Source organism: Stegostoma tigrinum, chromosome 6 (genome assembly GCF_030684315.1).
Source record: "Stegostoma tigrinum isolate sSteTig4 chromosome 6, sSteTig4.hap1, whole genome shotgun sequence".
Classification (NCBI taxonomy): domain Eukaryota; kingdom Metazoa; phylum Chordata; class Chondrichthyes; order Orectolobiformes; family Stegostomatidae; genus Stegostoma; species Stegostoma tigrinum.
In genome coordinates, this window is record NC_081359.1 from 112,231,561 (window position 1) to 112,245,013 (window position 13,453).

Genomic DNA, 13,453 nt, shown 5'->3' on the forward strand with positions numbered 1-13,453 from the left:
AACACATTGTTAATTCACAATCTAACTTTGTTCCTCCTTTCAGACCTGTGCAAGATTGATGAAGCTTCATGCCACATCGAGGAGGAAGTACTCCGCTTTGAAGCCATTATGAGTATACACAAACAGATGGACGATGATGCGAATGGAAATGTTGATGTGGAGGAGAGTGATGAGGTCAGTAACAGTGCTAATGGGAACTGCAGATGCTGGAGAATCCGAGATAACAAAGTGTGGAGCTGGATGAACACAGCAGGCCAAGCAGCATCTTAGGAACACAAAGGATGACGTTTCAGGCCTCAACCCTTCATCTGCCCCAACCTCAAGTTCTCCTGGACCATCTCCAACACATCCCTCACCTTCCTCGACCTATCTGTCTCCATTGCAGGCAACCACCTAAAAACCAATATCCATTTCAAGCCCACCGACTCCCACAGCTACCTAGACTACACCTCCTCCGACCCACCTTCCTGCAAAATTTCTATCACCTATTTCTAATTCATTCGCCTCTGCCGCATCTGCTCCCAGGATGAGGCATTCCATTCCCGCACATCCCAAATGTCCTCGTTCTGCAAGGACCGCAACATCTCCCCTGCAGTGGTCAAGAACACGCTCGACTGTGTCTCACGCATTTCCTGCAACACATCCTTCACACCCTGCCCCCGCAATAACCGTCCAAAGGGAATCCCCCTCGTCCTCACATACCACCCCACCAACCTCTGGATCCAACACGTCATCCTCCGACATTTCCGCCATCTGCAATCCTACCCCACCACCAGAGACATTTTTCCTACCCCACCCTTGTCTGCCTTCCGGATGGACCACTCTCTCCATGACTCCCTTGTCCCATGCTCTCCCCCTCGCTCGCCCACCCTCCCCCACCCCCTCGCTCGCCCACCCCCCCCCACTTTATCTCTCTCTATCCCTTCTTTATTCCACCTCTTCTCCCCTCTCTCTGTGTTTCTTTGTAAGCTGCCCTCGCTCTCCCCCTCGCTCTCCCCCTCGCTCTCCCCCTCGCTCTCCCCCTCGCTCTCCCCCTCGCTCTCCCCCTCGCTCTCCCCCTCGCTCTCCCCCTCGCTCTCCCCCTCGCTCTCCCCCTCGCTCTCCCCCTCGCTCTCCCCCTCGCTCTCCCCCTCGCTCTCCCCCTCGCTCTCCCCCTCGCTCTCCCCCTCGCTCTCCCCCTCGCTCTCCCCCTCGCTCTCCCCCTCGCTCTCTCTCCTGTGTCTCCCCCCAGCTGTCTTCCTCACTGACTTTCTCGCCCACCCCCAGCTGCCATTATTTCTCTTCATCTCTGCCTGCCCCTGTCTATACCAGTCTCTCTGTCTCTTGCGCCCCTTTCTCTCCCCCCGCATGCCCCTCCCTCTCCCCCGCACGCCTCTCTCCCTCTCTCCCTCTCCCCCTCCCCTGCGCGCCTGCCTCACTGTGTTTCTTTAAAAATATGCTTCTTGAATGTGTGTGTAACTTACTGGGCTTTGAGAAGGTGAGCCGCAGTCTATTTAAATATGAAGCCAGAGAATGTTGGCCGAGTTCTAAATGTTTGTCTTGGTGTTCACTAGTGAGTGGGATGATATGGGTATAGAGACCAGGGAGAAGATCTGTGATACAATTAAATAAATTAGCGCAGATAGGGGGTCAGGAAGTCTTAAAAGTAAATAAATCTCCAGGGACGATGAAATATATCTCCAGTTGTTGAGTGAGACAAGGGAGAACATAGCAGAGGAGCTAACAATAAATTTCAGTTCCCCTCTGGCCGTAGGAGAGGTGCCAGAGGACTGGGGGATGACTGATGCGATACAGTTAGTCAAGAAGGGAGCAGAGAATACACCAGGAAACTGAAGGCCACTGGGGAAACTATTGGAAGCCACTCTGAGGGACAAAGTTATTCTGCATTTGGAAAGGCATAGATTAATGAAGGTCAGTCAGCATGGTTTTGTTAAGGGGAGTGCCATGTCTGACCAACTTGATTGAGTTTCTCAGAGAGGTGACCAGATGATTAGATGAGGGCAATGCTTTAGGTGTAGTCTACTTAGACTTCAGCAAGGCTTTTCATTAAGGTTGGGGAGTTTTCCTAAACAAAGAGGCCTTGGGGTTCAAGTTCATTGTTCTTTGAAGCTGAAGTCACAGGCAGACAGGATAGGGAAGGTATTTAGTGTACTGGTCTTTATTGGTTAGTGCATTGAGTATAGGAGTTGGGAGGGTCATGTTGTGGCTGTACAGGATATTGGTTAGGCCACTGTTGGAATACTGTGTGCAATTCTGGTCTCCCTGCTGTAGGAAGGATATTGCTAAACTTGAAAAGGTTCAGAAAAAAATTACAGGAATGTTGTCAGGGTTGGAGGGTTTGAACTATAGGGAGAAGCTGAATAGGCTGGGGCTATTTTCCCTGGAGCGTTGGAGGCTGAGGGATGACCTTATAGAGGTTAATAAAATCATGGAGTGGGCATGGATAAGGTAAATGGGCAAGGTCTTTTCCCCAGGGTAGCGGAGCCATAGGTTTAAGGTGAGACAGGAGGGATTTAAAAGGGACCTAATGGGCAGCTTTTCTCATGCAGAGGGTGGTGCACGTATTTAACGAGCTGTCGGGAGCATCTGGATGGGTACATTAAAAGGAAGGGTTTAAAGGGATATGGGCCACATGCTGGCAAATGGGACTGGATTTATTTAGGATATCTGGTTGGCATGGATGAGTTGGACTGAAGGGTCTGTTTTCCTGCGGTACAGCTCTGTGACTCTGAGGTTCCACATGGCAAACTGATAGTAATGGTTAGAGTGCATGGGATCCAAGGAAATTTGGAAAATTGGATTCTTGATTGGCTGAATGGCAGGAATCAGAGGGTGAGGGTTGAGGGATGGTAACGAAATAGGATAGCCTTGGACTACAAAAGGATACAGACAGGCTGCTCAGATGGATTGATAAATGGCAATGGAATTTATTCCGGATAAATGAGAGGTGACGATCTTGGGCAGGACAAACAAAGCAATGGAATGAATGGTCAGTTCCTGGGAAGCACTGAGAATCAGAGGGCCATTAGTGTGCATGTTCACTTGTCCCTTAATATGTCAGAACTGATGGATAAAATGGTTAAGACGACATATGGGATACTTGCCTTTACTTGCCAAGAAACTGAATGCTGTAGGATGTGTGCAGGAAAATGGGATTATGATAGTTTGTTTATTCACTTGTGGGATGTAGGCATTGTTGCCTGAGCCAACATTTATTGCCTGTCCCTAGTTGCCTGTGGAGAAGGTGGAGGTGAGCTGCCTTGAACTGCTGCAGTCCATGTGCTTAGGTTGACCCACGATGCCCTTAGGAAGGGTATTCCAGGGCTTTTGACCAAGTGATGTTGTAGGAACAGTGATATATTTCCAAGTCAGGATGATTGGAGGGGAATTGCAGCTGCTGGTGTTCCCATGTATCTGCTGCCCTTTGACCTTTGAGATGTGAGTGATCATGGGTTTGGATGGTGCTGTCTGAGGATCTTTGGTGAATTTCTGCACAGTATCTTGGTGGTGGAGGGAATGGATGTTTGTGGATACAGTGCCAATCAAGCAAGATGCTTTGTCCTGGATGGTGTCAAGCTTCTTGGGTGTTGTTGGGGCTGCACCAATCCAGGCAAGTGGGGAGTGTTCCATCACACTGTCGACTGGTGCCTTGTAAATAGTGAGTAGTTTCGGGGAGTCAGGAGATGAGTTACTAAAAGCCTCTGTCCTGCTTGCATATCCAGCGCACCTTTATGGCTAGTCCAGCTAAGCCTCAAGTTGAAAGGTAAACCTCAGGATGTTGATAGCGGGGGATTTAGTGATACTGTTGGCTGTCAAGAGACAGTGGTCACATATCCTCCTGTTGGAGATGATTATTGTGTGGCACTTGTGCGGTGCAAATATTGCATACCACTTGTCAACTCAGGCCTGGATATTGTCCAGATCGTGCTGCATTTGGACATCGATTGCTTTATTACCTGAGAAGTCATAGATAATTCCACAATAATTCAAGGGAGAGTTCAACTCAGTGCAAGAACAGTACACCTAAAGTGAATGTCTATCAATTTGTGTCTCTCTTTCTCGTCTCTCGAAATTGTGACCCCCTAGTACTTACAGGAATTGACAGGATAGATATATGAAAATAATGGTAGCCCATTTAAGGCAGGCTCTCTGAAATTGTCTTCCTGAAAACTTGTTGGAAGCAGTGGCTTTGAAGACGTAGATTTCTAACGTTACGGTGCTCCCTTAGCACTAACCCTCTGACGGTGCGGCTGTCTCTGGGCACTGACCCTCCGACTGTGTGGCGCTGCCTAAGAAGCCTCTGGAAATGCTGCACTATTTGAAGTGCACTGGGTTTTAAGCTGAAATCCCTGATGTGAGCAGTGAATGTATGAGCTCTGACCTAGAGCTTGTGTGTGTTGGAGCTATGGCTGCTAGCTGGCATGGAAGCACAAGGGAGAGGCCACTGCCCAGGCAACCAGCTGCAAATTGGAATTGATTTGCATCATTTAGTGTTGAAAACTTCTGCAGGTTAGGCATCCCTGGAAGAGGCTTCGCAGTGAGGTTAAAATTGTATCCGAGATAGTAGGAACTGCAGATGCTGGAGAATCCGAGATAATGACGTGTGGAGCTGGATGAACACAGCAGGCCAAGCAGCATCTTAGGAGCACAGAAGCTGACATTTTGGGCCTAGACCCTTCATCAGAGAGGGGGAGTGGGAGGGGAAAAGTTACCCTCCTCCCTCCGGACAAACTTCAGGGGATCGCTCTCCCACTGCAACTCTCTTGTAATAACTTGTCTGCTTCCTCTCCACCTATCTTCTCCTCTATCCATCTTTGATCTGTCTCTCCATCTCTCCCTATTTATTTCAGAATCCTCTCCCCCTCACCCTTTTCTAATGAAGGTTCAAGGCCTGAAACGTCAGCTTTTGTGCTCCTAAGATGCTGCCTGGCCTGCTGTGTTCAACCAGCCCCACACTTTGTTATCTGGGTACAATACTGATGGGGGTGTATCAGAGATAATGGGAACTGCAGATGCTGGAGAATCCGAGATAACGAAGTGTGGATGTGGCTTGAAGAGGGAGGAGGGGATAGGTGAAAGGAAGAACAGGTTAGGGAGGCGGGGACAAGCTGGGCTGGTTTTGGGATGCATGCGGCTTGCCGAAACCACCACCAAAGACATTTTTCTGTCTCCGCCCTTGTTATGCCTTCCAGAAAGACACACTCTCTAGGACTCCCTTGTCTGCTCCACACTCCCATCCAACCGCACCACACCCGGCACTTTCCCCTGCAGCCACAGGAAGTGCTACACTTGCCCCCTACACCTCCTCCATCACCCACATCCCAGGCCCCAAGACGACTTCCCACGTCAAGGTGTTCACCTGCACATCCGCCAATGTGGTATACTGCATCCGCTGTACCTGATGTGGCTTCCTCTAAATTGGGGAAACCAAGCGGAGGCTTGGGGACCGCTTTGCAGAACACCTACGCTCAATTCGCAACAAACAACTGCACTCCCAGTTGCAAGCCATTTCAACACCCCCTCCCATTCCTTAGATGACATGTCCATCATGGGCCTCCTGCAGTGCCACAATGATGCCACCCGTAGGTTGCAGGAGCAGCAACTCATATTCCGCTTGGGAACCCTGCAGCTCAATGGTATCAATGTGGACTTCACCAGTTTCAAAATCTTCCCTCCCACCACTGCATCCCAAAACCAGCCCAGCTCATCCCCACCTCCTCAACCTGTTCTTCCTCTCACCTATCCCCTCCTCCCGCCACACCTCCATTTCCCACCTACTAACCTCATCCCGCCTCCTTGACCTGTCCGTCCTCCCCGGACTGACCTATCCCCTCCCCACCTCCCCACCTATACTGTCCTCTCCACCTATCTTCTCTATCCATCTTCGGTCCGCCTCCCCCTCTCTCCCTATTTATTCCAGTTCCCTCCCCCCATCCCCCTTTTCTGATGAAGGGTCTAGACCCGAAACGTCAGCTTTTGTGCTCCTGAGATGCTGCTTGGCCTGCTGTGTTCATCCAGCTCCACACTTCATTATCTACAATACTGATGGGCACAGGTTCGTCACAGTATAACACTGGGGCACAGTACTGATGGGAATAGGCCTGTCACTGTATAAAACGACTACAGTCCTGGTGGGGACACTCAACACAAATCAAATACCTGGATATCAAAGTGTGGAGCTGGATGAACACAGCAGGCCAAGCAGCATCTCGGGAGCACCACACTTTGTTATCTTGGATTCTCCAGCATCTGCAGTTGCCATTATCTCTGAATACCTGGATATGCTTAGTTTAGAGTCAATTTATGTGGTGGGTGTTAAATTCAGCCAGTTATATGTTGAGCTGTGCTGATTTCAAGCTTGTTTCTGACGTGGATTAAACAATGAATAATTCTGAGATGAAATAAGGTAATCTTACATGACGCACAATGGAACATTTATTGCTTTAAGTGATGCTTTTCCTATTGTTTACTGATTCCAAAATACTTGTTAACAATGCAGCTCTTAAGCATGAGTGCTCTGTTTCTATAGGAACTCCAAAGCAATTCTCACCTATTTGCAGCATGTTCTAACTTTAAGCATTGACAGTAATATGCAATGCAGGATGCCAGGCAGACACAGTACAAATCCTTCACTGAATATTTAATCATGTGTCTTGTATTAGGATCTGTATGTGATTGCAACAATCTTGTCCCTGTTATTGCTGCAGCCGTCATTTGTAGTCGTCCATCCCTCTCTCGGAGACTTCTCTGGCAGGGCAAGAACCACTTTATTTATTTTTGCTGTGGAGATGGGCTAATTTTTTTTTTTACAGAAGATTGTTCAAATCTGACAGTGTTAAAGCAGTTCATTTTTTCAAGGGCCCAACTGCGTAAAGCACAGGGAGAATGGAATTCAGCAAAGAACTGGCACAGAGTCAAAGGCTGCAGATTTCCTTCTGTGCTACAAGTATCTGTGCTTCCTGTAAACCTCCAAAAGCTCGTGTCCCTTAGACCATAAGAAATAGAAACAGAAATAGACCATTGTGCCCCTTAAGCCTGCTCTGCCACTTAATAGGATCTCGGCTACTCCTACATTCCGCGCGTACATTTTCCTGCCCTGTAACCTTTGATTTCCCGACTGATGAAGCATCTATTTAAGACTCTAATATACGTAAGGACTCTGCCCCACCATTCTCTGTGACACGGAGTTCCATAGACAAAAATTGGCACCCCTCATTCTTTTGTGCTGCATCCTCGTGGTGAAGTGATTGTCTGATTGTCTTTCCCAAGTCCTTCAGCCTTTGGAAATCTTCCAAGTTGTCAATCAGTTTTCCAACAGGTGTGAGGTTCTTTCACTTTGCCTTGAGGCAAGTAAGGACTGCTGGGTGGGTGAGCTCACTCCCATGGCACCAGGGTACAGAATGCCATAAAAGGGAAAGGAGCCAAAAAGGAAAGTAGTGAGAGAGTCAGACAGTGTGATGGCAATATACACTGCCCTCTACATTAAAGAGTAAGAGTCCAGACAGCCTGCTTAGTGCTTGGTTCTTGGATATCTAGTTGGCTGGAGAGAAACTGCAGTGGGAAGGAGAAAGTAGTAAGGTGATGACTTAGTTAAACAGGACATTGATAAGAAAACAGCCGGAGTGCATAGTATTGATCATCTGATAGAAGGAAGAATGTCAGTGTGTTGGAAGCAGTTCAGAGATTTGTTACTGTACTGGTACCTTCATGGGGAAGTAGTTACCTTATGAGAAAAGAGTAGACAGGCAAGATTTGTATCCAGTGGAGTTCAGGAGAGTGAAACATACGTGATCCTGAGGGGTTTTGACAGGGTGGGTGTGGAGAGGATGTTTCCTGTTATTTGAGAATCTTGAACTAAGGGTTACCTTAAAAACAAGGGATCACTCAGTTAATGTGGAGATGAGATTTTCTTTCTCTGAGGTCCTGAATCTTTGGAACTTTCTTCTTGAAAAAATGGTGGAAGCAGAACCTATAAATACTAGATTCTCAATAATCAAGGGATTGAAGTGTTCAGGGAACAGCCGGAATAATGCAAAATCCATTTTTTTTTCTGTTAACATAGAAATACGGAGATATGGAAGATAGGAGCAAGAGTACACCCTTCAGCCCTCCCAGCCTGTTCCACTGTTCAGTATGATCATTCAGCTCAGCACCATGCTTTCTCATAGAATCATACAGACCGTTTGGTCCAACCGGATTATGCCGACCAAGTTCCCCAAACTAAACTGCACTTGCCTGTGTTTGGCCCATATCTGTAAATGTTGTAATTGTACCTGTGTCTATTACATTCTCCGGCAGTTCGTTCCACAAGTGAACCAAAACAAAAGTGGCTTCACCAATGTCCTGTGCAACCTCAATGTGATGTCCTAACTCCTCTACACAGTGGTCTGAGCAGTGAAGGAAAGCGTGCTGAATACCTTCTTAACCACCCTGTCTGCCTGCAATGCAACTTTCAAAAAATTATGTACCTGAACCCCTAGGTCTCTCTGTTCTACATCACTGCCCAGGACCCTACCATTAATTGTATAGGCTCTGTCCTTGTCTGTTTTACCAAAATTGTAATACCTCACATTTATCCAAATTAAACTCCATCTGCCACTCCTCAGCCTTTTCACCCAACTGATCGCGATCCCTTAGTAATCTTAGATAACCTTCTTCACTGTCCACTTCACCACCAATTTCGATGTCTGCAAATTTACTAACTGTGCCTCCTAAATTCTCATCCAAATTGTTTATATAAATAACAAGCAACAGTGGACCCAGCACCAATCCCTGTGGAACACCGCCAGTCACAGGCCTCCAGTCTGAAAAACAACTCTTCACTACCCCCCTCTTTGATCCGTTTAGCTCAAGGACTGTATCTAACTCCTTCTTGAAAATGTTTAATGTTTTGGCCTCGCATGGTTTCTGTGGCAGAGAATTCTACCAACTCACTATTTATCTCCTTTCTCCTCAGTCCTAAGTGGCCTACCCGATATCCTTAGAATGTGATTCCTTGTTTTGGACTCCCTGGTCATCAGGACATCCTTCCTGTATTTACGCTGTTAGAATTTTAGTCTTGTTAGAATTTTATGGGTTTCTGAGCACTCCCTTTATTCTTGCAAACTCCTGTGTGTATATTCCCAAGTAATCAAGTCTACCTTCATGTGGCGGATTTGCCATCCCAGGAATCAACCTGGTAAACCTTTGTTGCACTTCCTCCATCACCAGAACATCCTTTTTCAGATAAGAAGACCAAAACTGGTACACAGTATTCCAGGTCTGGTCTTAACGAGGCCCTTTGTAACTGCAGCAAGGTCTCTCTGCTCGTACACCCGAATCTTCTTGTAATGCAGGCCAACATACCTTTATCTCCTTCACCTACATCTGTATGCTTACCTTCAGCGATTGGTGTACCAGGACAGCTTCCCCGTTTCCTCTTTATTGCCATTCAAATAATAATCTGCCTTACTGTTTTTGCTACCGAAGTGGATAACCTCACAATTTCCAAATTATACTTGCACTGTATTTATGCGTGAGGTTTGAAATGGGAAATGCCATATCTTAAGAATCAAGGATGGTTAAAGGATTGCTGCAGATTTTAAAAGCAGGTAATTTGACATTCGTTGTGAGTAGTGTTTATACAGTTACTTATTGAATCAATAATGGAAGCCCCGCTTACTATCGAGCTGGAGCTAAAGCTTGTTTACAAATGGAGCTTTGGCTGGCAAAAAGTAACTGATCCACTGACAAGTGACCAGTTTTATTGACAAATATCTCCTCCTGCCAACATCTATGTAGCTCATTCTCAAGAAGCTAAAACCATTGGATCTCTGGGAGGGAAAGAGCTGTTTTAGCTCTGCACCAAAGAATGTATGTGAAACCTGAAGATGACCCATTTCTGGTTGCTGTACACTGACCTTTCATTGTTAAGTCTGAACCAGTCACCTTATACCTCCTACAAACAATTAGAAGTATCTGGAGAAGGAAGATTAAGAAGCTGTGCTCTGATCAGTGGAAGAATCATCTCCGGAAACTCTGCACAGGGACTGTTCCCTCTGCCTATTATGCGTGTGTGTGTGTATGTTTGTGTTGTACAGGGGTTTAGAGTTTTAACTAGTACAGTTATCTGTTGATAATTCATAATTGTTTATCCGTAGCTTGAATCTATTTATCAAATCTATTTATTTGTAAACAGAATCCTGCTTTCTGTCAACCCGGGTCTAAAGGATGGGAAAATTGAGGAATTCTGCATACTTTCTAAAATCTTTGACTTTTGTGATGCCTCTGGGAATAACAGGGATTGATTTTCAGCGTGCTGCTTCAGTGAGGTGTAACTTTGAGAAGTAATCAGACCAGCCATTGTGTTTGAATGGTGGAGCAGACTTAAGGGGCTGAATGGCCTACTTATGCTCCATATGATCATTTGAAACCCTGATTTATTGTAAAGGTCCCTGACTCACACGGTCCTTCACTTCACTTAATTTAGAACACAGTAGATCAATTTCCGAAGAATTAGCTTCAGTTACAGCTGTGACAGTTGGAATGTTTTGGTAATTGAGCCCCTGTATTCCCGAGACACACCAGCAGTATAAGTGTTTGGTTTTAGTCACCAAAATGGCATTTGATCTGCTATGCAATATAAATGAGACTTTCACAAAGCTTCTTTAATGAACTCTGAATTTTTTATAAAAAACATAAACTTATTCTTTAAACAAATGGCAAACACTAATTAATATCAAAAATTAGAGCAATATCTCCCAATCCTTGCACTCTCATATGACACAAAAAAAATAAACTTCCAAGAAATGAAGGGCACCTCTGGCCAAAGGTCAGCAAACAATGGTTAGAATTTAATGACTTGTCACAGTTCAGTAGATTTTTTTTAAAAGTGTCTCAACAGCATCATGATTAGGAATAACTTACATTTTTCTTTGTCTCAGAGGTGAGTACATTGGTGTTGTTCTTGAAAAATAACCTGCTGTTATAAATCACATTTGACTGAAGCATGGAATTAAACTTCAAATACATTTCTACTGCCGCAGGGTTACATCAACAAGCCAGTTTCTGAGCTGTTTGCCTGGATGGATAATGATTGGAAAGTCTGGCAGATCTGTGCTATTCCTTGGAGGGACAACTGACTCTGAACGGCTTGGAAATCCATTGTGATGCTGCTTGCTTCTGTCGTTGTTGTGAAGTAAAACAGATCCTTCACTGTCAGTATGCTGTGGTGGAAGTTATTGGGGATGAGTAGTGAGAAAGATTCTGAAATCTCACTTTCAGCTTTGACTATATATCCATCCAGCTAATTCCAAAGCAGTTAATGAGGATGGCTTTATTGGCCTTTGGTTGGAGCCTGTTGTTCTTGTTAATTGTTTAGAAGGACAGCATGGTTAGTTCCAGCATTGAGCTGATTAGCTTTCACAGTGAGGTCTGGCAGTGGTGTATGCTGTTGCAAGACCATACACTAACACAGTTATCTTGGGCAAGTAACTGTCTGCTGTCTGTTCCGTTATTAATGTCACCATTTGTTTTTTTTAAAATCTGGTAGTTTTTACGAGAAGATCTGAACTACCAAGACGCAGCAGCAAAGCACAGCACGTTCCATGGAGGGGACAAGCTGATCAGCGTGGAGGACCTGTGGAAATCATGGAAAAGCTCGGAAGGTAAATACAGACACTGCACCCATTGCTCGAGAGTTCTGACTGCAGTGCTCTGCTCAACAGTCAGCACTTTGATGTGCCAGTATCCTGTTATGGATTTGGCAGCATCTCAGGTGTGGGGACAGATGCGTCACTGCATTGACTAGTCCTCCACCAACGTTAACACTTCGCACCAAGAGATATACTGAATCATCACATTATCACGTTGCACTTCCTGGCGCCTGTACATACTGAATCGCCACAGTACCACACTGCCCACTGCCAGGACAGATATATATATATATATATATATATATATAGAATAAATATTTGTTGCCCCACCCCCCCCACCCCTGAATTGCCCAGAAGACAGTTAAACGTCAACCACATGGCTGTGGGCCTGGAGTAATATGTAGGTCAGACCAGGTAAGGGATGGCAGTTTCCTTCCCTAAAGGACATTAGTGAACCAGATTGCTTTCCTGACAGAGATAATGGGAACTGCAGATGCTGGAGAATCCGAGATAACAAAGTGTGTAGCTGGATGGACACAGCAGGCCAAGCAGCATCTTAGGAGCACAAAAGCTGACGTTTAAGGCCTAGACCCTCCCTGGAATCTCTCTCCCACTGCAACTCTCTAGTAGTCTCCACCTATCTTCTCCTCTATCCATCTTTGATCTGCCTCTCCCTCTATTTATTTCAAAACCCTCTCCCCATTCCTCTTATCTGATGAAGGGTCTAGGCCCGAAACGTCAGCTTTTGTGCTCCTAAGATGCTGCTTGGCCTGCTGTGTTCATCCAGCTCCACACTTTGTTATCTGGCTTTCCTGACAGTCAGGAGTGGTCTGTGTACAGCCTTCTAGCTCAAATGGTGCTGGGAATTGGGTCAGGTGGATGATTGCTCTGTTTCATGTTGCATTATCTGTATGGCTTCCCCTGAGTAAACCCAGCTAGGAGATCATCTTATCTTCCTGTTTTCTTCATGCAGTATTTAACTGGACAGGAGAGGAGGTGATTGAGTGGCTCATCAACTACGTTGAATTGCCACAGTATGAGGAGCACTTCAGAAAACTGCACTTAAATGGACATGATATGCCGAGGTTTGTATGTCATAGCGTTCTCTGTCTTCTCCCCCCCCACCCTCAAAAAAAAAGCAAGTATTGGTCAGCCATGCTCATTGCAGGTGAGGTAGACCCTATCTTGCCCCCACCACGGAGTCAGACAGCTTGAAAACAGAACCTTTGGGTCCAACATGTACATATTGACTGGTTTTCCAAACTAAACTAGTCCTATTTGCTTGTATTTGGTCCATTTCCCTCTAAACCTTTCCTACCCATGTGCTTGTCCAGATATCTTTTAAATGTTGTAACTGTGCCTGGCTGTACCACTTCCTTTGGTAGTTCATTCCATGTACACAACCTGTGTGAAAGTGTTGCCTCTCATGTGCTCTTTAAATCTTTCTCCTCTCACATTAATCCCATGCCTTTGATTTTGAAAGCCCCTACCCGAGGAAAATACCTTTGCTGTTCCCTTATCTATGTCAGGTACGTACTACCCACCTATAGTTGGTCAAAAGCTGGTCAGTAATCCATTCTGTCTCCAGTCCAAGCTCATTCATTTTCTTCTTTGTGCATTATGGTTTTGAACCAGCTGATTGTAGGGACCATCTGGAGAAATGGGATTCTAACAGGTTGCTGCTGTTGCAGATCAGTGCCTTGCACAGCATCAATGAGCTGAATGACCTCCTCATGCAATAAATCCTACAATTCTAACACCAAATACTGAAATGCTAAAGCAGAAACCATGATTGTCATGTGGGAAAATTCTCCATCTGA

The 13,453-nt window shown here is 45.8% G+C and overlaps 1 protein-coding gene across 7 annotated transcripts in view; it reads left to right on the plus strand.

The window, feature by feature from the left end:
• The window catches only part of stim1b (stromal interaction molecule 1b), a 130,003-nt gene that overhangs the window by 67,962 nt on the left and 48,588 nt on the right, over positions 1–13,453 (plus strand). For all 7 annotated transcript variants that reach the window (XM_048532464.2, XM_048532466.2, XM_048532467.2 and 4 more), the window contains exons 2-4: positions 44–174; positions 11,531–11,645; positions 12,607–12,718. In XM_048532464.2, the coding sequence (XP_048388421.1) occupies positions 44–174; positions 11,531–11,645; positions 12,607–12,718 (358 nt within the window). The remainder of the gene's footprint in view (positions 1–43; positions 175–11,530; positions 11,646–12,606; positions 12,719–13,453) is intronic.